We start from the raw sequence: 20,243 nt of genomic DNA, 5'->3' as shown, positions 1-20,243 counted from the left end.
CAATTAATCACTAATTGGACTTATATGAGAGAAGATATACACAAAAAAAAATTGATCCAATCTCTTACATATTCAAATCACTATCCCTATAAAGTTAATTTCAACTTTAATTTTTTTGGGGGTCCAAGTTTCCTCTTTGTTATATAGTATATGCAAACTACTTATACATTTATGAACAAGAACATCATAATTAGAAGTCCCTTTGGAAGGCATGAAAGTGTCCAAGTTTAGAAGGGTGAGCTTGTTTTAGAAAGAGAATTAGCTTAATTATATTCTTTTTCTTTCATATATATAACAAAAGCCAAGCCCTCTTTTCTGACTATACTCAAAGTTTGAAACTTTAGTATTGTATATTCAGAATTGCATATAAATTCAAAACCCTAAATAAAGTATGTGCATCTTATAAACATTAAGATATTTGGATTTTCTTTTTTATTGCAATAAAGTAATTAATATTATGGATAGACTTAATTGACTGATAAATGGTAGATAATTCATTGAATTTAATTATGAAAAATATATAATCTTTAATAAAAACAAATTATGACAATTGGTTATAAATTTAAACATATGGGTAATTAAATTTAAGTGAAAGTAAAAAAAAAAAAAAACTTATAACTTCATTAATTTTTTTATTTTAATATCCATATTCAATTTGTGTGAAAACACATAATATTTTATGGTATTGCAATATTAATAAATAATAATAATTTTTAAATATCGTAAATAATATTTTATATACTTTTCTCTTAAATTAAAAAGAAAAGAAAAAAATGATGATAATTGTGATGAAGAAATGAATATTGTTATAAGAAATGGATGGGAATTGAGATGTCAACATCAATTTATGTTCATTATGAGCAACACTTTATAGAAAAAGATTCTGAAATGGGACTCAACAACTTTAATTCAAGGTCCCAGCAGCCATTACCTAAAATCACCATCTCTTCTCTTCCCCCATCTTTTTTTTTTATCTCCATATCCCTCACCAACTGTTATTTTCCTTCCTTTTTTTTATCAACAGAATAAATTCTATTACATGTAGTATTCATTAGATTTAGATGAATTATTATGATATGATACTAAATTCCTGATGTTAACTTTAAATTTTCAATGACAGATATCTGTCGCATAAATATTTATCAATAAATGTGATTAAATGTGAAATTTCTCTGTTATTTATAATTTAATTTCTCATAAAAAAAAATTCTAAAAAAATATGATTAAAGGGTCAAATTATATTTGTACTATAAACACTTTGATTATTAAAATTGAGTTAGTCATGATTGTGATCACATAATGGTGAAGATAATTATAATGAGAAGATGCATAATTAGGTATTGTGTGTACTAGGGCATATGTGGAACCCATGTTACACTTGCAACCCAACAATATTAATTAATTAATTAATTAATAAACTTTATAATATAAATCCCAATTCCTAACTATTGCATATGGACCCACTAAATGAAAGAAAAAAAAAATTAAAATTCATCATTTAGTAGATAGAAAACGTTTGAAGCAGCCACCAAGAAGAAGATGATGATGATGAATAAGAAGAAAAGAAGAAATTCCCTGTACCTTCCAACAGGGTTTGATTGTGTTCCCATCTGGGATTGGCAAGACAATTAGGTGATTTATAGATTGCACCATCAAAGGCACTTATGTGGGAAGATATGATTATTAACTTAATTAATTAAATTTAAGCACTATCTATAAGGTTTAATTAATATTAATTAAGGGCATAATTAGAAAGAACTTTTCACATAATGTTTGTTAATTTTATTCTTTAACGTATGAAAGCTAATGTTGGAGAAGCATCAAACAAGAGAATATTATGATGGTCACAAATATTATTTATTAATTATATTATTTATACCAAAATCTCTTCGCCCACTACTTTACCACGCATGCAGTCTCTTTAAACATTTTCCTCCTTTAATTTTCTCAAGTTAATTACATTGAAATAATCAATTGAGGGAATTGACCTAATTAATTTTCTTAATTGTATAATTTCATGGATAATTGATGTTAAAATATTTGATTATTGCTAATATGATGAGATATATACGTAAATGGGAACAATAATTGTCTAATATAGTCTGGGCTTATATATAATTTTATTTAAAATAAATTATTAAAAAATTAAATAATACTAAAAGGAAAGTTTCATTCCAAACATTTAATTTTATATACAAAAATTATGAATACAATCAATAAAATATAAAAAGTTAATATCTTTTTATGTTACCAAATGCAAAATTAACCCAAACTTAATTTGGTAATGATGAGAATTATGGAATAAGTGTAAAGCTTGTACGGAATGTGATTTGTCAATTTACGAAAATAAAGGAAAAAAAAAAGAGTATTTATTATTGGGGAAAAAAAAAGTATTAATTCTGTGCATATTATTAAAATTTGATGGTGAAACTTGAGAGTGAGGAAAGGAATAAATGACGATTGATGAGAGAGAATCAAGGAAAAGAGGCAACTTGCATTCAATTTCATGTGGATAAAAAAAAATCAGAAACCCTAGCTAGCTAGCTATAATCATTTTTATTTTGGATATTCAAATCCAATATGCATCTTTCTTTTACAGGTGGGAAAAAGGAGCAAAGCTTTACATAAAGCCACTACTGCTTCCTTCAAATTTTATTCTTGGCAAGGTTTTTTAAGGAGATTAACCATATCATTCTTATGTGGCTTAGGTTCTTATTCCTCAATCATTTAAAGTTTCTTCTCTGTGTTGATCAAATCAGAACCCAAAAAAAAGAAAACCCTAATAATAATAAATATATATTAATGAAATTATGATTTAGAACCCTTAGCTCAGGAATCTTGGTTTTGTATAAAACCAATTATAATCTAGCTAGCTCTTTATTTATTTTATTTATTATTAGTTTCACATTCTAAAAATGCAGCAGGAATCATGTAAGAATAAAGATAGATAGAGAAGAAAAAGCTTGTTTATTCTTTTAATTTTGTAATTTTAAAAATTGTTAATTAATAAACACGATAATATAACGGTTAATATTGTGGGAATTTGATTAAAATTGACTAACGCTTAATATTATCGGAATTTGATTAAAATTGCTATACTTTTAATTCGTGTTTCAATTTTATAATTTTAAAAATTGTTAATTAATAAATATGATAGTGATTAACGGTTAATATTATCGGAATGTGGTTAAAATGGATATGTTTTTAATTCGTGTTTCAATTTTATCACGTATATATGCAATGTGTTTGAGTATAGGATTGAAATTTCATACCAAAAAAACAAAGTGCTCCAATGAATTTTGATGCAATATATTCCTAAGAATATATTTTTCCATAAGAGTATACTTTTCTTTTGGAAAGCCATGCATGCAATTAATTTCATTTAAGAAACCCTAAGCAATATTGAACTGAAGGTAGATTTAGATGTAAACCCTATTCATGGATATGCATAAATTTCCATTTTCTGAGTTGTAATCTGATTTTTCTTCTAACAAAAAATCTGTGGACATATTTGGAAAACCCATTTACATAGATTAGTTACACATGAAGATAAGGAGTCCTTGTCATTCTTGTTTTGGTGCAGTTGAATTTTTGCCATTTGGGAAGGTCAGGAACAATTATCTTAACAAATTTATGTAAAATAATTAATGCTGATGATAATGATCATCTCAAATAGATGAATTATTTTTTTTTTTAAATTAATACATGAAACTCCTGTACCTTTCACACAACAGACATGAACTCTTGTCTTAAAAAATCATTCATGAGATGTACATGACCATATAAATAAATATTTCATGAAATAAACATGATCACTGTGGATTAATATTCTAATTTTGATTTCAAGTTATACCTGTAATTAATTTAGAATTTGAAAGACGATCGAGAAACAAACTGATATATTGCATTGACATATGGCAAACTTGTATACAAGTTGAAGGAAAATTTTCATGCTTATATCACCATTAGGATATTAATAAACGGAAAGCCAAGCCCTGCAAATAAACAAAAACCTAATTGATCCCTTATTTATTTTCAGTCTCCCCATTTCAGAGGTTTCCAAAATCATGAAGGAGATTTGATAGCAAGCCATATCAAACATATCCAGATATTAGGCAGAAACCCTAGCCACAGCTTTGCACACTAAGGAGTTCTTCATCTCCAAAGAGAGCTTCAGGTTTTCAGACAAATCAACGTCAGATTCACTTGGCACCCACTTCAGGTTTTGAAGCAGCTGAGCAAGCCAAAGCTCCACAGTTGCTAAGCCCATAGCCTTACCAGGACAAACCCTTCTACCTGAACCAAAGGGAGCCAACCTGAGATCAGATCCCATGATGGAAACATCTTCCTGCATGAACCTTTCCGGCTTAAATTCCTTCGGATCCGACCAGAACTGCTCATCATGGGTTATGGACCACATGTTGACCATTGCAGTGGTGCCTGCAGGGATAAAATGGGAGCCTATGTGCGTGTCATGGATGGCTAGCCTAGCCCAGGACAGGAGAGGACCTGGTGGGTGCATTCGTAATGTTTCTTTGACAATGGCACGGAGGTAAGTTAGGTTAGGCAGGTCAGAATCGCAGATTGACCGGCTAGTGCCGACGATAGTGTCGATTTCAGACTGCGCTTTAGCTTGGATATCTGGGTGTAGAACCATTCTTGCAAGAATCCACTCAAGAAGTATTGCCACCGTATCAGTACCCCTAAAGATCATTTCCTGATAGCAAAAATTAATTTCAGTTCAATAGTAGTTTGGAGAAAAAAAAAGGCAGTATTAGCTAGCTAGGGCACACATAATCGGGTATAAGATCAAAGGAAAAAAAAGGTGAAAGATATTAGCATATGTGTAAAGCATGAGAGGTGCAGACAAGAAAAGAGAATACTGTCAAGGGAAAGAAAAAGGAAGAGAAAATATTCAGATTCTCAACTTCTTTGGATACCAACGAACCATATTCTATCATCTTCACAGATAACTGTTTCCAGGAGATTTCCATACAAAAAAAAGTTAAACAACAATAACATAAAGTACATAGAAAAAATCAAAGAAAGAAAACAAAATTTTCAGCATCTATAAAAAAATCAAAGAAAGAAAACAAAATTTTCAGCATCTATGACAGTTAAAAGATAAAGATTAGATTGAGAGAGTAAGTGCCGCATGCGGTAAAAGATCGAACTCCTTGCAAGCATCTTTTATATGCAACAGTACTGTCAATCACAATAATAGAACTGCATATAATAAGGCAAGACCTAGTAAAAGCAATCTAAATAGCAAAAAAGTTTCAAGGAATCTTAATTGTATGGGACTAATTAATCAACATGTTAAAATTGAGATGCAAGGCATACCCATAAAACAGCAATCATATCAGAGTCACTGAGCCTGTTCTCCTCTTGCAAATCCAGCAACACATCAACAAAATCATCAGAATTCTCATCAAAGTCTCTTCCTTTGTCAGCCCTCCTCATTTTATGTTCCTCTATAATCTTCCCTACAAAAACATTCACCTTACTGGCCAATTTTCTACATCTCTTCCTCACTCCTTGCAAATCCAACCAACCCAAGAAGGGAAAATGGTCACTCCAGTTAAAAATTCCTAGTAATTCATAACCCTCACTTACCAAGCCCTCAAGTTCACAGGCATCAACGTTGTTGTGATCATTGAACTCATAGCTCCTCCCAAACACGCTTTTCATGACATTGTTTAGTGACCCAAAGTGCAACACCTTCCTAATCTCAATCTTGTCATCTCTCTCAACTAAACCCTTTATCTCAGCCACCATTTTCTGCCCTATCTCTGCCCTAAACTGGCCAAAAGAAGCGATTCTCTTAGGACTAAACAAATGGGTAGCTGAGATCCTCCTTAAATTCCTCCAGTACTCTCCAAAAGGTGCAAAGCCCATTGCTCTGTGAAACAGAAGCTCATAAGCGGATTCTTTAACAGGTCTATCAGCGAAAGCTGAATTGTTCAATATCTCTTTAGCTGTTTCTGGATGACTAGAGATAATGAAGCGAGTGAAGCCTACAGAAAATGCTACCAAAGACTTTGATTTGAGATGAGAGGTCTTAGCGAGAACTCTGTGAGTCAAGGAGCCAGTAAAAGCCAAGACCATACCAAGGAAAGGCCAACCTGAAGGACCAGGAATTGCTGCTTGGGATTGAACATTGAACCTTATTTTGTATAAAGCCCAAGCAAGCCCGCCGGGAGCTAGCCAGAAAGAGAAAACGGAAACAAAGAGAAAGAGGCAGAGAATGGCCTCTAAACTGAAATATGGCGAAGACCCAATACGATAGATGAAAGGAAAACACTCAAACATGAATTCTGGTGACATTTTCGTGATTGGTTAGGGGAGTGAAGCAAGAAGATTTTTTTTTTCTTTTCAGAAAAAGCTAAAACTGTGCTTTGCCAATTATGCAAATGGGTGGCTATTTAAACACTGGAAGATGAGAGTAATGGAGGCTTGAAACGAAGGAAAAGAAGCTGAAAAGACACTGAAGCGAAAAGCTCTGCAAGGAGAAGGAGATGGAGAGGGAAGGAGAGAGAGCTCAGAAGTTGCAGATGGAGAAGGAGGTCAGGGGGAGCGATTTTATAGGAACGGTTTATGAAATAAATTAACCATGGTTTAAAATTATTTAATTCACAGCGGTTATTTTTTAACGCATGCTCTTTTAAAATTTCTCCTTTTTCTTTTTCTTTCTTTGGACAGGGTTTGGCCTTAAATTACAATTCTGCCATCAAGGCACGTTCAGCTTTATTCCTCAGCAGCCTTGCCCACCTCCAGAATTTAATCGGAGTGAAATAAAATTGGGCTTTTTCCTTAATAAGGGTTTATAAAAAAATAATTCCTGAAAAAAGTTATTTTCTAAATCAGGATGATTTTAAAAACCATTGCCTGTGTTTGTAAAGTGTGGTATTAAAATTAATACTTATATATCAAGAAATATTATAGCAGTATTAAATTAAATATTTATTTTATTATATAAATTTTTATAATTTTTAATTTATATTTAAATATTTATATTAATTTTATATTAAATATTTTTTTATTATATGATCTGAATCTTTAACTTTTAAATTTATTAATTTTTAATTTATATTAAAATATTTTAATGTAACTTTATATTAAATATTTTTTAACTATGTTAAAATAATAAATTATTTTTTTAAATATAAGAATTAAATTATTTTAAAAAATAAAATTTAAACAATTAAATCATTATAATCCAACAACTAATTTTAATGAAATTTAATGGAATTAAAGGCAGATTAAGTCTAAATATTAATTTCTCTTCTTATAAATTATGAAAAAATGACAAATTTGATTGATTTATTTAATTAATTAAATTAGTAGAATGAGGAGCATAAATGTTCTTGTCCGTTTTAGTATAAACTGTTATTTTATTTTTTATTTATTTTATTAATTTTATTATATTTAATTTAAAAATATTAAATTTTATTAAATATTAATAAATATTTTAAAATATTTCTTAAAAATAAAAAAATAAAATAAAATTATAATAATTTTATTTATTTATATATTATTATAGTGTAAAATAAATAATAATGTTGACATTATAAAAAAAATAATAAAAATTATGCGACGAAATAAATATTAAATCTCGATTTTTAATTATTTATATTTATATTTATTAATTTTTTTAACTTTGTAAGATTTTTTTCTTTTTTAACTTAATTTACTTAATTTAATGTAATTTGAAGGGAAAGCCAACCACTATTTTCTTAAATGGGATTTAATTCGTGACGTTGGATGATACAATAATTATGTAATAATAAATAACATTAAAGATTAAAATCAGTTTTTATTTTAAAAAATATCATAATATAAATTTATTACGGATCATCTGGACCCATAAATACAAATAAAGAAAAATATATTTTTTAATATATTTTTTATTTATATTATTTTATTGACTATATATTTATAAATTAACCCGAATTGAAGAAAGAATAAAATAACCTCCGAGAAAGCAAAAAATTCAGAGTCTCCCAACTCTACGTAAAGAAGAAATTTGTTTTAAAGCATACCCTTTAGCTAAGCCATCCGTACATTCATAGCTTAATTTCTAGTGGATGTCGTTTCCTTATATTTTGTTTTCTTCTTTGTTTAATATGATATTATATATGTTTTATAATTTTTTTAATTAATTTATTTTAAAAATATTAAATATTAATAAATACTGAAATATATTTTAAAAATAAAATAAAATTATAATAGTTAATTTATATGTTATTATAATATACAAAATATTTAAAAAATAAATAAAAATTATATTTTAATTTGGATGGACATTGTAATTGAGAAAAACAATTATAAATTGAACAATTTGACCTGTATTATTAAGATATTTTTTTATTCGTAATGGCTTAATTTTGAATGGAATCATCTTATTCTACAAAGTAGGGTATATATGTAATTTGAATAAAAAATCATTAAATAAAATAAAAAAATAACTATGCAATTGATATAGATTAGAAGCAAAAATTATATTAATTTGATTATAATTAATTATTTATAACTTACAATAACTTAAAAATTGCTGCAGTGGTAATGATAATTTAATTCATGCGAAAGAAATATGGAGTATTTTATTATGGTTGCAAGTAGATGAAGAAGATTAGGGATTAAATGGTAATTAAAGGCATGGGAAATATTCTGAGCAACAAAAAGTGAAAACAGATAGATATAATGGTAGAATCGATTCCTATCACATATCATCTCTTATTTTACTAATCTAAACATCTTCTTGCTTAGATTATATTCTTAAGCCAATAACACCTTCATTTTATTTATTAATCATCAATTAATTCCATTAATATTTTCTATTTATTTAATATTAATTATTATTAATGACCGATAATTAATAGTTGTTTGTGAATATGATAAAAAAATATTGATATATAAAATTAATTTAAAAATAAAAAATTATATTTTTTAATATATATAAATAAAATAAAGAATGAATAGAAATTATAAAACTTAATTATTAAATTAAGCGTAATGTTGAATGGAATCATTTTCTAATGGACATATTGTTTAGTGGAATAATGTTGCATATATTATAATAATTAATATAGGTATGCAACTTGAACAGAATTTCCATCAAGATACACTAGTCAATGTTTGCTTTATTTTTCTCTCACTATATATATATAAATTATAAATTAAAATAAGATCCAACCAATTAAAACTCAAGAATTGAAGCATGTATTTGAGTGGTATATGTACATTCATGTTAAAATCTACTTTTGGACCGACAGTATTTTATTTTATTTTTTAATTATGTGATTAACGGTGTTGCAAAATCACACAAAAAGTTTCCAGTTCAAACAAATGAATCCTTTGAATTAATTACTTTGTCATTGTGCAATTAATATAAATAATTTTTAAAATAAAATGACTTACTATATTTCCTTTTATACATATGTATATATATACAATTCTTAATTTCCTATCAACAAATTAATTAGATGCCATTCTTTTTCTTTATTATTGAATGGACATTTTGATTTTATTTTGAAAGTTAATGCCGAATATCATATTCCATTTGAAAATTTGCTTACTCACAATCAATTTTTTACCTTTTTAATTATGTAAGTTTCTTGAGAGATAGGTTAAAAATATTATTTGTCTTTAAAAAAATTTATACACCCGATTAATAAATAAGAGATATATAATTTAAAATAAAATTTAAATAAATAATATTCTATTAATTGGATGTACCTTAAAAAAATTTCTTATTAAATACTGCAATTTAATATAATTTTAAATTAGATTATTATATCATATAAATTTGATTTTCGAAAATACTATACAACTGATAATAGTGGAGATATCTAACTTAAAATAAAAAAAATAAAAAATAAAAAACAAACACGTGATTTAATCAAAATATCTTCATGCTGAAGACAACACCATGATTATGACGCCGAACCAAGTTGCATTGAATTAGCTGTTTAAAAAAAATAAAAAAAATCAATGTGATGATGCTTTGCAGCTTGAATTAATTACTTCATTATATTAATCAATGTTCGATTTTCTTGGAAAGTACTCTAAAATTATTTACTATTTTTAATATTAATTTAAAAAGTAATTATATGAAAAAAAATCTTTATCATGGAGAAAACCTGCAATCAAATGGGTGATGTATGAGTTGATTCTGTTTAATGCAAATGGGCATTTTTCTAATTTTCATAAGACGACTTCTACGAGTTATTTTCATGGTCAAAAGTTAAAGTTGTGTTTCAAGCACAATATCCAAATTTTTGGTGGAATTTGATAATTTACTTGTAGTCATGGTTAACAGTGTTTTTTCTTTTTTTTTTTTTTTGAATAATCAGTTTAAAGTAAGAATTGAATTTAAAATTTTTCAGTTTTAGAAAACTTTAATGCTAATGAGTTAAAATCTATTAAACGCAGTGATCTCTCTCTTAATTAAAAGGTTTAAAGCGTGAACATTTATGGGTTTTTTTAAGAGTTGCAAGTGGGTAGTGCATGCATTCTCCTCCAGTGGATTTCTCATGATCAGTTTCCTACAGCAACTTGTTTTGTGACCTTTTTTTTAAAAAAAAAAAAAAAAAAAAAGTTAAAGTTAGGGGAGAACTTTATTTTTAAAGGAATTGGATTTTCTTTTTTATCAAATGGATCCTAGTAGATTCCCCTTTCAGTGTACACTGCCCTTTTTTTTTTCTTCAATTACTGGTATAATAATAATAATTATTATAATAATAATTGTGAAATTATTAATTAAAAATATGCCCATGTATTGCTCCTACTAATTCTTCAAATAATAAGAAAAAAATGGAGACTAGATCAATGAATGGTTTTAAACTCAAGCTAAAAAGTAAAATTCCCCAGCTCCATTTGAATACAAAGTATGTATAAATATGAAAAGCAATGGCTCCCAAGATTGTTCAAAGTCATATATTTTTGTGGAGGTAGACAAAGACAACCTTTCCAACTTGGTACCAAATCTTCTCTTAATTTGACTCTATTATACATTTAAAAAACAAAAAAAATAAATAAAGTCAATAGAAATAAATAAATAAATTTTCTCACTTTCCTAAGCTTTAGTAGCTAATTTTAATTTATAATTAAAAACATGAAAGGGAGACCAATGTACCATTTTCTAACCTAAACATGTATTTGTTGTTCCTCTAATCAACAACAACTTGCTATTTGACTATTTTGCTACTTGCTTCAAACTATTTCCACAAAGGGATATTAATTTATTTATGGTTTGCAATTGAGTTTTTAAATTATAATATTAGGGTTTAGGTTTAAAAGTCTGCTGAAACACAAATTTATAAGAAGCACAAGAAACATCTTGAATAACCACTTCACTAAAAAATAGGAGATGTATAAAAATGATTTAGTTTTTGTTAAAGACAGGATTATTTAATTCTTTGATCTGAAATGTTATCAACAACCACCTTTACAGAAATACCCTTATAATGAAATATAGGGTTAACTAAAGTTATTAAATAGAAAAAATTAAATTAAATGGATTAAGCTATAAGCCTCTAACAAAGGCCCAAGGCAAATGACAAGCCTGGATTGCATTTGCACCTGCATCTGCATGCAGCTTGCCTTTCATTGTTTGAACAATTTTTTATCAATATGTTTTTTTTTAGAAAAAAAAAATCATTTTTAGCATTTGCAAGTCAAAAAAATTAATATAATCTTAATTATGTTCTGTTTAAATGAGAGGTTCATTAAGCTGAGCTACATATATTTTAGCTTCTGAGCATTGCACATTACCATTTCATCATCATTTCTCTGTTTTTATGTTCTATACTGCTGTAATGGTTTGATTACTTGGAATGCTTTTCTTTTTCTTTTTCTTTTGTTTTTTTTTTAAAAAAAAAATGTTTTTTCGAACTCTATATCTTCCCATGTAAACATTAAGCGAAAGTTCATAGGAAGGGATACTTTAATTTTAAGGTTTGTAAGTCATACATTATGTATATAACAGTTTTGACAAAAGAATGCAATGAAATTTGGATACCATGTTAGTGAAGATTAGCCTCCACAAGAAGAGTGCATATGTAATCTGGCTTGGTTTGTTGTCTCCATTGATTCCTCACCTTGCAATTTTTTCAGAATATGCAGATGACACCCATGAAAAGCCTCTCCATTAACGGCCAAAAACAACTTTGGAATTGCCACAAAGCGTCGCGGAGTTGTGGAACTTCAACTTCACTGCCTGCTGTACAAGCTAGGATTTGAACACATAAAAAAACTGTGAGAACCAGACACAAAATCGTTAAAATAGAGGATGACAATAAAGCCAATTTCGTTATGTGCTTTTGTCTTGGTTTTCATTTTCAATTTTCTTCATTGCTCACAAGACTCTGAAAAAAACAGAAGTAGAGTCAATTAGTTTACCTTGTAGCGTACAACTTTCATGAATCCCTTGATGTGAAAATAATGCGACCATCTGGCTTCTCCTCCATAGATAATTTACTGGCACTTAGATAACTACCATTCTACCAATAAACTGCAATGTCTCTTTCATTCTCCAGACACCCTTAAAGGCAAATGCCACAGTAATCCAGTATAATTTCACATGTTGCATTAACAAGGCCATTCTTTAGACTGCATCAGAAGAACAATAGCTGCTAACAACTGTTCATTTTAAAGATCATAACAGCACAATCCCATGACAAATGAGGATCATTTAAACTGCATTGGTACAGAATCATTATGATCACTCATCTTCACTAAACAAGGCCTTCCATGAAGGACTTCATATTTTTCACATCTTCTTCAGACTCTGGATGCATTTGTGCTTTAAACATTTTCCATAGCCCAGTAGGATGATGTTGTCTTTTAACATGAACATCTCCTGAAAACCTCCCAAACATTTTTTCACACTCTGGATATGGCTTGACATATAGATTATAAAATTTAAGCCTGCTTAACTTTATCATACCTTTCAGTCCTACCTCATCACCAAGTCCTCCTCTTGCACGTAAATACTCGATCACATTGTTGCGAGGAACAATCTGTTTCTCAAAACTCACTCCCAAATACTCAGGAACTTCAACCAAGCAACCAACATTAAATTTCATTGTGTTCACTAAAAACTCAATCTTCTTTTCAATGTCCTCTACATCATAAATAATCACCCTTGGTTCTATCCATAAAACCTTAAAAGCTTCTCTGCGAATCAAACCATGTTTACATAAGCAATCAATTCTTTGCTTTACTTCAAACCCAGCTCTAAATGCTCCATCACTAAAAATCTTCAGTTTGATTGGCATTCGACATTTCAAAGAACTAAGCAATTCCAAACACCTAGCAAGTTCACCTAATTCCATACCAAGAAATCGCGGCTCCCTAATAATCTCTTTCCTAATAAGCTCTTTGCTTAAACCCAAACCCTCAAACTCATCAACCAATGGCATCAGCCTATTTTCAATTGCAAATCCTAAAGCCTCAGGATAGGAATTGAAAATCCAATCGACCTCACTCCTTTGGATTCCAATTTGCATTAAGAACTCAATTCTCCTGTGCATTTCACTTTTCTTCATTGTAATTGCTCCAGGAAAACCCTCTAGCACCTTCCCCACAGTACTTTCACTAAAACCAATACCCTTCAAAACACTCACACTCTTATTAAATCCATCTGGATCAATCTGGAACCTTTTAGCATACGCCAGAACACTCTTTATCATCATTGGGGAAATGCTCAAATTCCCAGATTTTGAAAAACCCATTTCCCATTTCTTCAAAAATTCCAAGTCCAAAACCCCAGGGCATTCAGCAATCAAAGAAACAACAAATTTTTGTGGGATTTTGAAGGATAAAAGAACACCAAGGGACTTCTCAATGTCATCTAAATTGGAACCCAAAAGAAAGCGATTTGTACTGATGAAACTATGAAGCTGGGATGGAGGGAAACCATACCTTTGGAAGAGATTAGCAAGGGAAATCTGTTTCCTGTACAGGGATCCATTTGAGGAACCAGGCATTGTGGACAGGAAATGAAATCTCTCATTTGGATGAGTGGGGATTGGTTTTGAGGATAACACAAAGCGCTGAATAACATTCCTAATGCGGAGGATCTTAGTGGCCATTGATGGATTCAAAGCTGAAACTTTGTTGTTGGAAACAATCTCTCTATATATATATATTTGTATTAAGGAAAACTTGAAAGCAGTGTGATGAGAAACTAGAGTACCTTAATATGGTAGAACATAGATAAGTAATTTTGGTTGTGAGGTGGAGATTGGTAGATGAGGAAGCATCAGATGATACACTTGTTCTTTGTCACCAGAATCTTTGATATCAGAGCTCGTATATGCGTATGAGAATCTCACTCCAGCAGATGACTCCACCAAAAGATTCAGATAAATTGTCAACTTCTCTGCCCTCGATTTGGTGAGATTTAAACAGAATATCAACTGCACTCTGCACAGTTGTACGCTTGGAGCTGCAATAGACACTCGACTGTGAAGAAGGGACGGGAGGGAGACTCGACTCGACAATTGACTGTGGATTAGACAGAGGGAAACAAGGTGGAGGAGAGCGGACGACGACAATTGCGAAGCGAGCTCAGAACGAGAACTGAGATGAGGGTGAGACCTAGTCTGTGTGAGAAAGAAGGCAACGCAGGGAAGCGGCGGAGAGAGGGGTGCGATCGACCGGTTCCATTCGAAGAGGAAAGATAACGGAAATAAGTCCAATTACTAATTTAATTTTTTTGTCAATCGCCCCTATACTTTTGGTTAAGATCAAATAAGTCCTAAGCTAATGTAATATTATTTTTTAATAATAAAATATTTTTTATCTAATAAAATCTCATTTTTATAATTTTAAAAATTTTTTACTATATTTTTTGTATTAATTAAAATATTAAATTGTTAATATTTTAAATTATAAAAAATAATATTTTTATTGTTTTTGTTTAGCTCTAACTAAAAGAGAAAGTGTACCTGAGTTTAATTAATTAAAAAATAAATTAAATTTATTTGAACATTAAGCAAACGTATAAAAAAATTAATTAGATTTATTTCTGAAAAATAACCATTGAAATGATAAAGCCACGTAAATTAGTAAAACTATATATTAATTTCTGTATTCTAAAAATATATTTAATAATTAATAATTAATAATAAAATAATAATGAACAAACAAAATTATAATTTTTTTAATTTTATTTATAATTATTGAATGTAAAAAAAGTAAACTTTTTGGTTAATTTATATTTATATTCAAATTTTTTGAATTTTCAGAAAAAAAACTTTTGAATCTAAATAATAAAATCATTTTTTTTTCCAATTTATCACCAAGACTTAATTTAATTTATAAGAAGTTAGTGGCATATAACAATTTAATCCATAAAGTTTTTTATTAACGAAATATATAGTCCCCTCATTTAAATTTTATATTTAAAAGTAAATATATTATATATTTAATATGTATAATAATAAATATATTATATGTAATATATAATCTTTTTCAAATAAATTCTTATTATAATAAAATAATACACGCGCATATACATTTTGCATAAAATTACTTAACACAAACACAAATTATGCACATATTATTTTTATGTAAAAAACTATAATCCATAATGTTAAGTAAACTATTATATTCTTTAATCAATAAAGTTTTTTTGATATTTTAAATTTTCATTTATATATATATATAAGATTTGAAATAGGAGAAAATAATGAGATCAAAGAAAATTATTAAAATAAAAATATTTATTTTAAAGGTTAATTTTTTAATTAAATAAAATTTTAAAAATTGCATTATAATTACCATAAACATTTTGACTATAACTACAACAAATTAAAAAAAAACTTTATAATTCAATATTTATAACTTTGAGTTTACATAAATATTTAAATTTTTGCATTCAATGTACATTTTGATTTGTGATATATGAGATTTTAGGGTTGAATTAAGGGTGGCAGTTAAATAGACTGCGTGATACTTGTAAAACAGACGCCAAATAAACCTGGGTGTTCTGAGCACCTCTTTAAATTTTATTTTTTTAATATTTTTAAAATTTTAAAAATTTTTATTTTCAGTTTTAAATGCAATCATTCAACATTAATTTTACAATTAATTTTAAAAATAAAAATAAAATATGTTATATATAATTATTATTTTAATATATTTAAATATTTTGTATATAATTATTATTTCAATATATTTAATTAATATTAAATATAAAATTTACTAAAATCTCATAAATTTTAATATATTACTAGTTATAAATTCATGAGTCATTTATATATATTAAAATTAAAATTTATCAAATATTTCATAATTTTTTATTGGTATTTAGGTGAAATTAATAATTAATAATGAAAAATAATAGTGAAAATAATAATTTAAATAAAATTAATTTAATAAATAAGAATGATATTAATGAAAATTAAATTCAATTATACAAAATTTATAATAATAATGTTTTGGATGACGTTTAACGATGATCATGAAGATGACCGTCTGTGCCACAATGTCGAGATCTTCTCTCTTAAGGCCGTCTTGTGTTGTATTGACACCTGTCAAATGATAGCGCCTGTTGAGCTTCTTTAGAATCTCCAACATTATCGTCTTTCATAGATATATTTAAATAAGGAGGTTGAAATCGAGGCCTTGAACTCTCCCCAACAATTGGATCGTGAGATGCAAAGCCGAAATCCTCTAAATAAGAGGTTGTAGAAAAATAACTCAGGAAAATCTGAAGAAAACAAGTTAAGTCGGGTTGAGTGATCATCCAGTGATTGTCGGAGGAATGCAAGAAAAATAAACTCTGATGGAGTATGTGTCTGTACAAGAGAGAAGAAGTGGAATGACGTGCTAGCCATGCCTTCCCCTCCAGTCTGATTGTAATTATAAGGAGTTAGAGTAAATGACTAAAAAGGCATAGAAGAAGGTCCTGGTGCCCATCTTGTATACTAACTTTGATAATTATCTCCTTAAGAAGGTATGTGTGAAGATTTGCCTAATTCTATGTATGAGCCGTATGGATGAAATGCAACCGGTGATGGTATCTACATAACACCAGGGTCTGGCGTAAATTGTGGAATCTTCGTCTCCCTTGATGGCCTGGTAGTTTGGCGACGATGTCGTGGAGGGTTCCTTGATGAGGAGAGCGTGTCATGTACATCATCTGGAAGTGGTTAGGTAGATGGGGCCAGTTGTAGAAGTGATATTTGGAAAATGCAATCAAACATATGAAGTGCATGAAACATCGAATTGACTGTACTTCCAATATTTTCCATTATCGGATGACGAACTTCGCTCGACCATAAGCTGCAGTTCTCCAAACCATCTTCCTGTAAAATGTATTTATTAAGACATCAATCCCAAAAGTTAATTATTGTAATTATTTTTGTAATTAATAAAGAAATATAATGTTACCACAATGCCGATTGATGCACCCTTTTAAACACTCATCGACGTGAAATCCTTCTATACCATTCAATGTATTGTGAATAAAAATGTAAATGTTGGGTTAGAGGATTGCTGCTGACAATCCGTCGGTGCCTCGACTCCCATAGCGCTATCTAATGTTGGTGTTTGATCATCCAGTTTGTGGCCGAAGATGTTAACTTGATTCCATGCATATCATTTGTTTGACATGGTGATTGTGAAATTTGTTGAGCTAACCCAAACTGTCGCAGCACTCTGTCAAGTTGATGCCACTCAACAATATAAAAATAAATCAGTGACATAACCAATCGCCATATTTTTCTATCTTGTAAACAGAAATCTGGCATAGCATCCACCACATTATCAGAGTATGGCTCCCATATAAACTGTGTATATAAGATAATGTAAAAGGTTAAAATTGTATATTTTGAATTGACATGTAATTAAAAGGTTAAGAATAATGACCTATTCGACTTCCATGCGGTCAAGTTAGTAACGAAGTTGCATTAGCATATACGTTGTAACTTCGGTAATAGTTCTAGTGTTATTCCACCTATACAATATATAGTTTACAAATAATAAGATGTTAGTTTTAAAGTTATAATTGTCAAACAAAACTGTATTTGTAATACCCGGTTAGAGTCCGGCATCGGAATTCCTGTCGTCCGGTGGAATCCAGGATGTCGAAATTCTCTAGAAGGGTAAGATTTATATTTTTCTAAAGGAATATAGTATGTTTTAATGTTTTAAAGTTGAAATGAAAAGAGTGTTTGAAAGAAAAGAACCAAGGCAGAAAAGCCAGGTTCGGCCGCCGAAGGTGACATTCGGCCGCCGAACATGCATGGCTTTCGGTTTCACGTGTGGCCGCCGAAGGTGGTCTGGCCAGCCACCTATAAAAGGCCCTCAGTCGGTTGAAAGTGTAATACCCGGCTAGACTCCGATATCGAAATTCCTACCGTCCGGCGGAATCTCGGATGTCGGAGACCTCTAGAAGGGTAAAACCATGTTTTCATAAAATGTTTTGATGTATTTTATGGTTTTTAATGAAAATAAATCCAAGTTTTGAGTAGAGAGGGCTTTGGAGACTTTGCCAGGTTCGGCCGCCGAAAGTCATGTTCGGCCGCCGAACGTGAGGAGGTTTTGGGAGCGCTTTAGGCCTCCGAAAGCCTTGTTTGAATCAGCCAAGGTTCGGCCGCCGAACTTGCATGCGCTGTGGGGGCACGTTAGGTCGCCGAAAGGTGGTAAGAACAGCCCTATAAAAGGACCCCATGGCCGAAACGGGCAAGCTTTTCTTCCCGTTTTCGGCCAAGGTGAGTTCTCCACCGCCCCTCCTCTGTTTTGAGCTTCTCCCTTCGAGATTTCATGTTTTTCTTATGAGTTTTCATCTTGTTTTGAAGATTTTCGAGTTTAAAGCAAGTTTTGGAGCTTTGAGGTTCAAGAACTCAAATCTTTCCCATCTTCGAGCTAGGGTCGTTTTCCTCTCGATCTTCAAGAGGTAAGGGCCGATCTTGAGCTCACTATATGTTTTTTAACAAGTTTTAAGTTGATTCTTGAAGTAGAAATGCATGTGTAGGGTTTTATGAGTTTTTGGGTTTATGTTGGATTTGTGTTGTTTGATGTGTTGTAGATGGGGTTTTAGATGGTTTGAAGCCCCTAAGAGCTTGTATGCTTGAGTATGTGTGTTGTAGAATAGGTTTATGCATGATTGGAGGTTTTGGAGGCAAATGTGCATAGAGGAGCCAAGTTTCTGCCCTTTGGCAGAAACTAGGTTCGGCAGCTGAAGGACTTTCGGCCGCCGAACATGGCTGGGGAGGCAAGCCTTTCGGCTGCTGAAGCCTGCCCCCGAAAAGAGACTTTCGTCTCTGTCTGGGACTTTCGGCCGCCGAAGGTGCCGCCGAACCTGCCTGGGTTTCGGCTCTGGAGGGACTTTCGGCCGCCGAAGGTGCCGCCGAACCTGCCTGGGTTTCGGCTCTGGAGGGACTTTCGGCCACCGAAGGTGCCGCCGAACCTGCCCTGTTCAGCCTTCCTTTGCATGTTTTTGCATGATTGTTTTGAGGTGTTTTAGGGGTTTTTGGGGGATGTTTTTAGAGTTATGTTCTAGTTGTTTGGTCCCTCATTTGAGTCCACCTGTGTAGGTTCAGACTCGAGGAACCGAGGACCCCAGCAGTGAGTCAACTGCTTCAGTCTTTGTCAGAGCTAGCCAAGAGGTGTAACGACCCGAAAATCGGACCGCTACCAGCGCTAGGATCCAGATCGGCTTAAGGCCGCCGGGACCCGTAGCAAACCTGACATGCAACCTGTAAACCTGTTTAATCCCATACATGATCAACAAACATACATAAAAATTAAAACTTTTCTTTCATACATACATTCTATCACACACCAAACTCAACCTGTGCATGCACTGAACATGGTCATAATCATAAACTTGACCCCTCTGTGGGATCTCATCAATGCCCTAATGGGCAATACATCATAAGTTGAGTTGGTTAAACATAAACATCAATAGACATTAAGATCATGTATTAACAAGGGATTACAATAAACTATGGTCAAGCACACTTCTAAACCTCAATATCATTATACATCACATAACCATTTAACTTTACATCATTATACAATTTATCATGTCCACTATCTATCTATTACAAACATAAGACTTTACTCTTCTTGACTTCTCTGTCTAGCCCGTACCTGCAATCCTGGGGGATTAGGGAAAAGGGGTGAGCTACTAGAGCCCAGTGAGCAGAATACTAGAAAACAACATTTAAAATCTCATGCCATCATGTAATGCAACACATCACAACAAATCACATCTCGGATGGTAT

At 30.5% G+C, this 20,243-nt stretch overlaps 2 protein-coding genes across 4 annotated transcripts; both read right to left on the bottom strand.

Moving 5' to 3' along the window:
- Positions 1-3,884: 3,884 nt before the first annotated feature.
- Positions 3,885-6,561, bottom strand: LOC110630901 (cytochrome P450 78A5). The gene is made up of 2 exons (XM_021778541.2): positions 5,344-6,561; positions 3,885-4,717 (listed from the first exon to the last, which is right to left on the bottom strand). Exons 1-2 carry the CDS (start codon positions 6,325-6,327, stop codon positions 4,112-4,114), a joined length of 1,590 nt encoding a protein of 529 aa, XP_021634233.1. The 5' UTR covers positions 6,328-6,561; the 3' UTR covers positions 3,885-4,111.
- A 5,368-nt stretch (positions 6,562-11,929) lies between these two features.
- LOC110630787 (transcription termination factor MTERF15, mitochondrial) lies at positions 11,930-14,695 on the bottom strand. 3 transcript variants are annotated; one of them, XM_021778368.2, is made up of 2 exons: positions 12,403-14,695; positions 11,930-12,232 (listed from the first exon to the last, which is right to left on the bottom strand). In XM_021778368.2, the coding sequence occupies exon 1, from the start codon at positions 14,094-14,096 to the stop codon at positions 12,738-12,740; it is 1,359 nt and encodes a 452-aa protein (XP_021634060.1). In that variant the 5' UTR covers positions 14,097-14,695; the 3' UTR covers positions 11,930-12,232; positions 12,403-12,737. The 3 variants fall into 3 exon arrangements, with proteins under 3 accessions (XP_021634060.1, XP_021634061.1, XP_021634062.1); XM_021778369.2 differs by having other exon boundaries at positions 11,930-12,223; XM_021778370.2 differs by having other exon boundaries at positions 11,930-12,220.
- Positions 14,696-20,243: the final 5,548 nt, after the last annotated feature.

The sequence above is a fragment of the Manihot esculenta genome, chromosome 14 (genome assembly GCF_001659605.2).
Source record: "Manihot esculenta cultivar AM560-2 chromosome 14, M.esculenta_v8, whole genome shotgun sequence".
In the NCBI taxonomy this organism is placed as follows: domain Eukaryota; kingdom Viridiplantae; phylum Streptophyta; class Magnoliopsida; order Malpighiales; family Euphorbiaceae; genus Manihot; species Manihot esculenta.
Note: the sequence above shows the minus strand (reverse complement) of the source record. Positions and strands in the feature narration are given on the sequence as shown.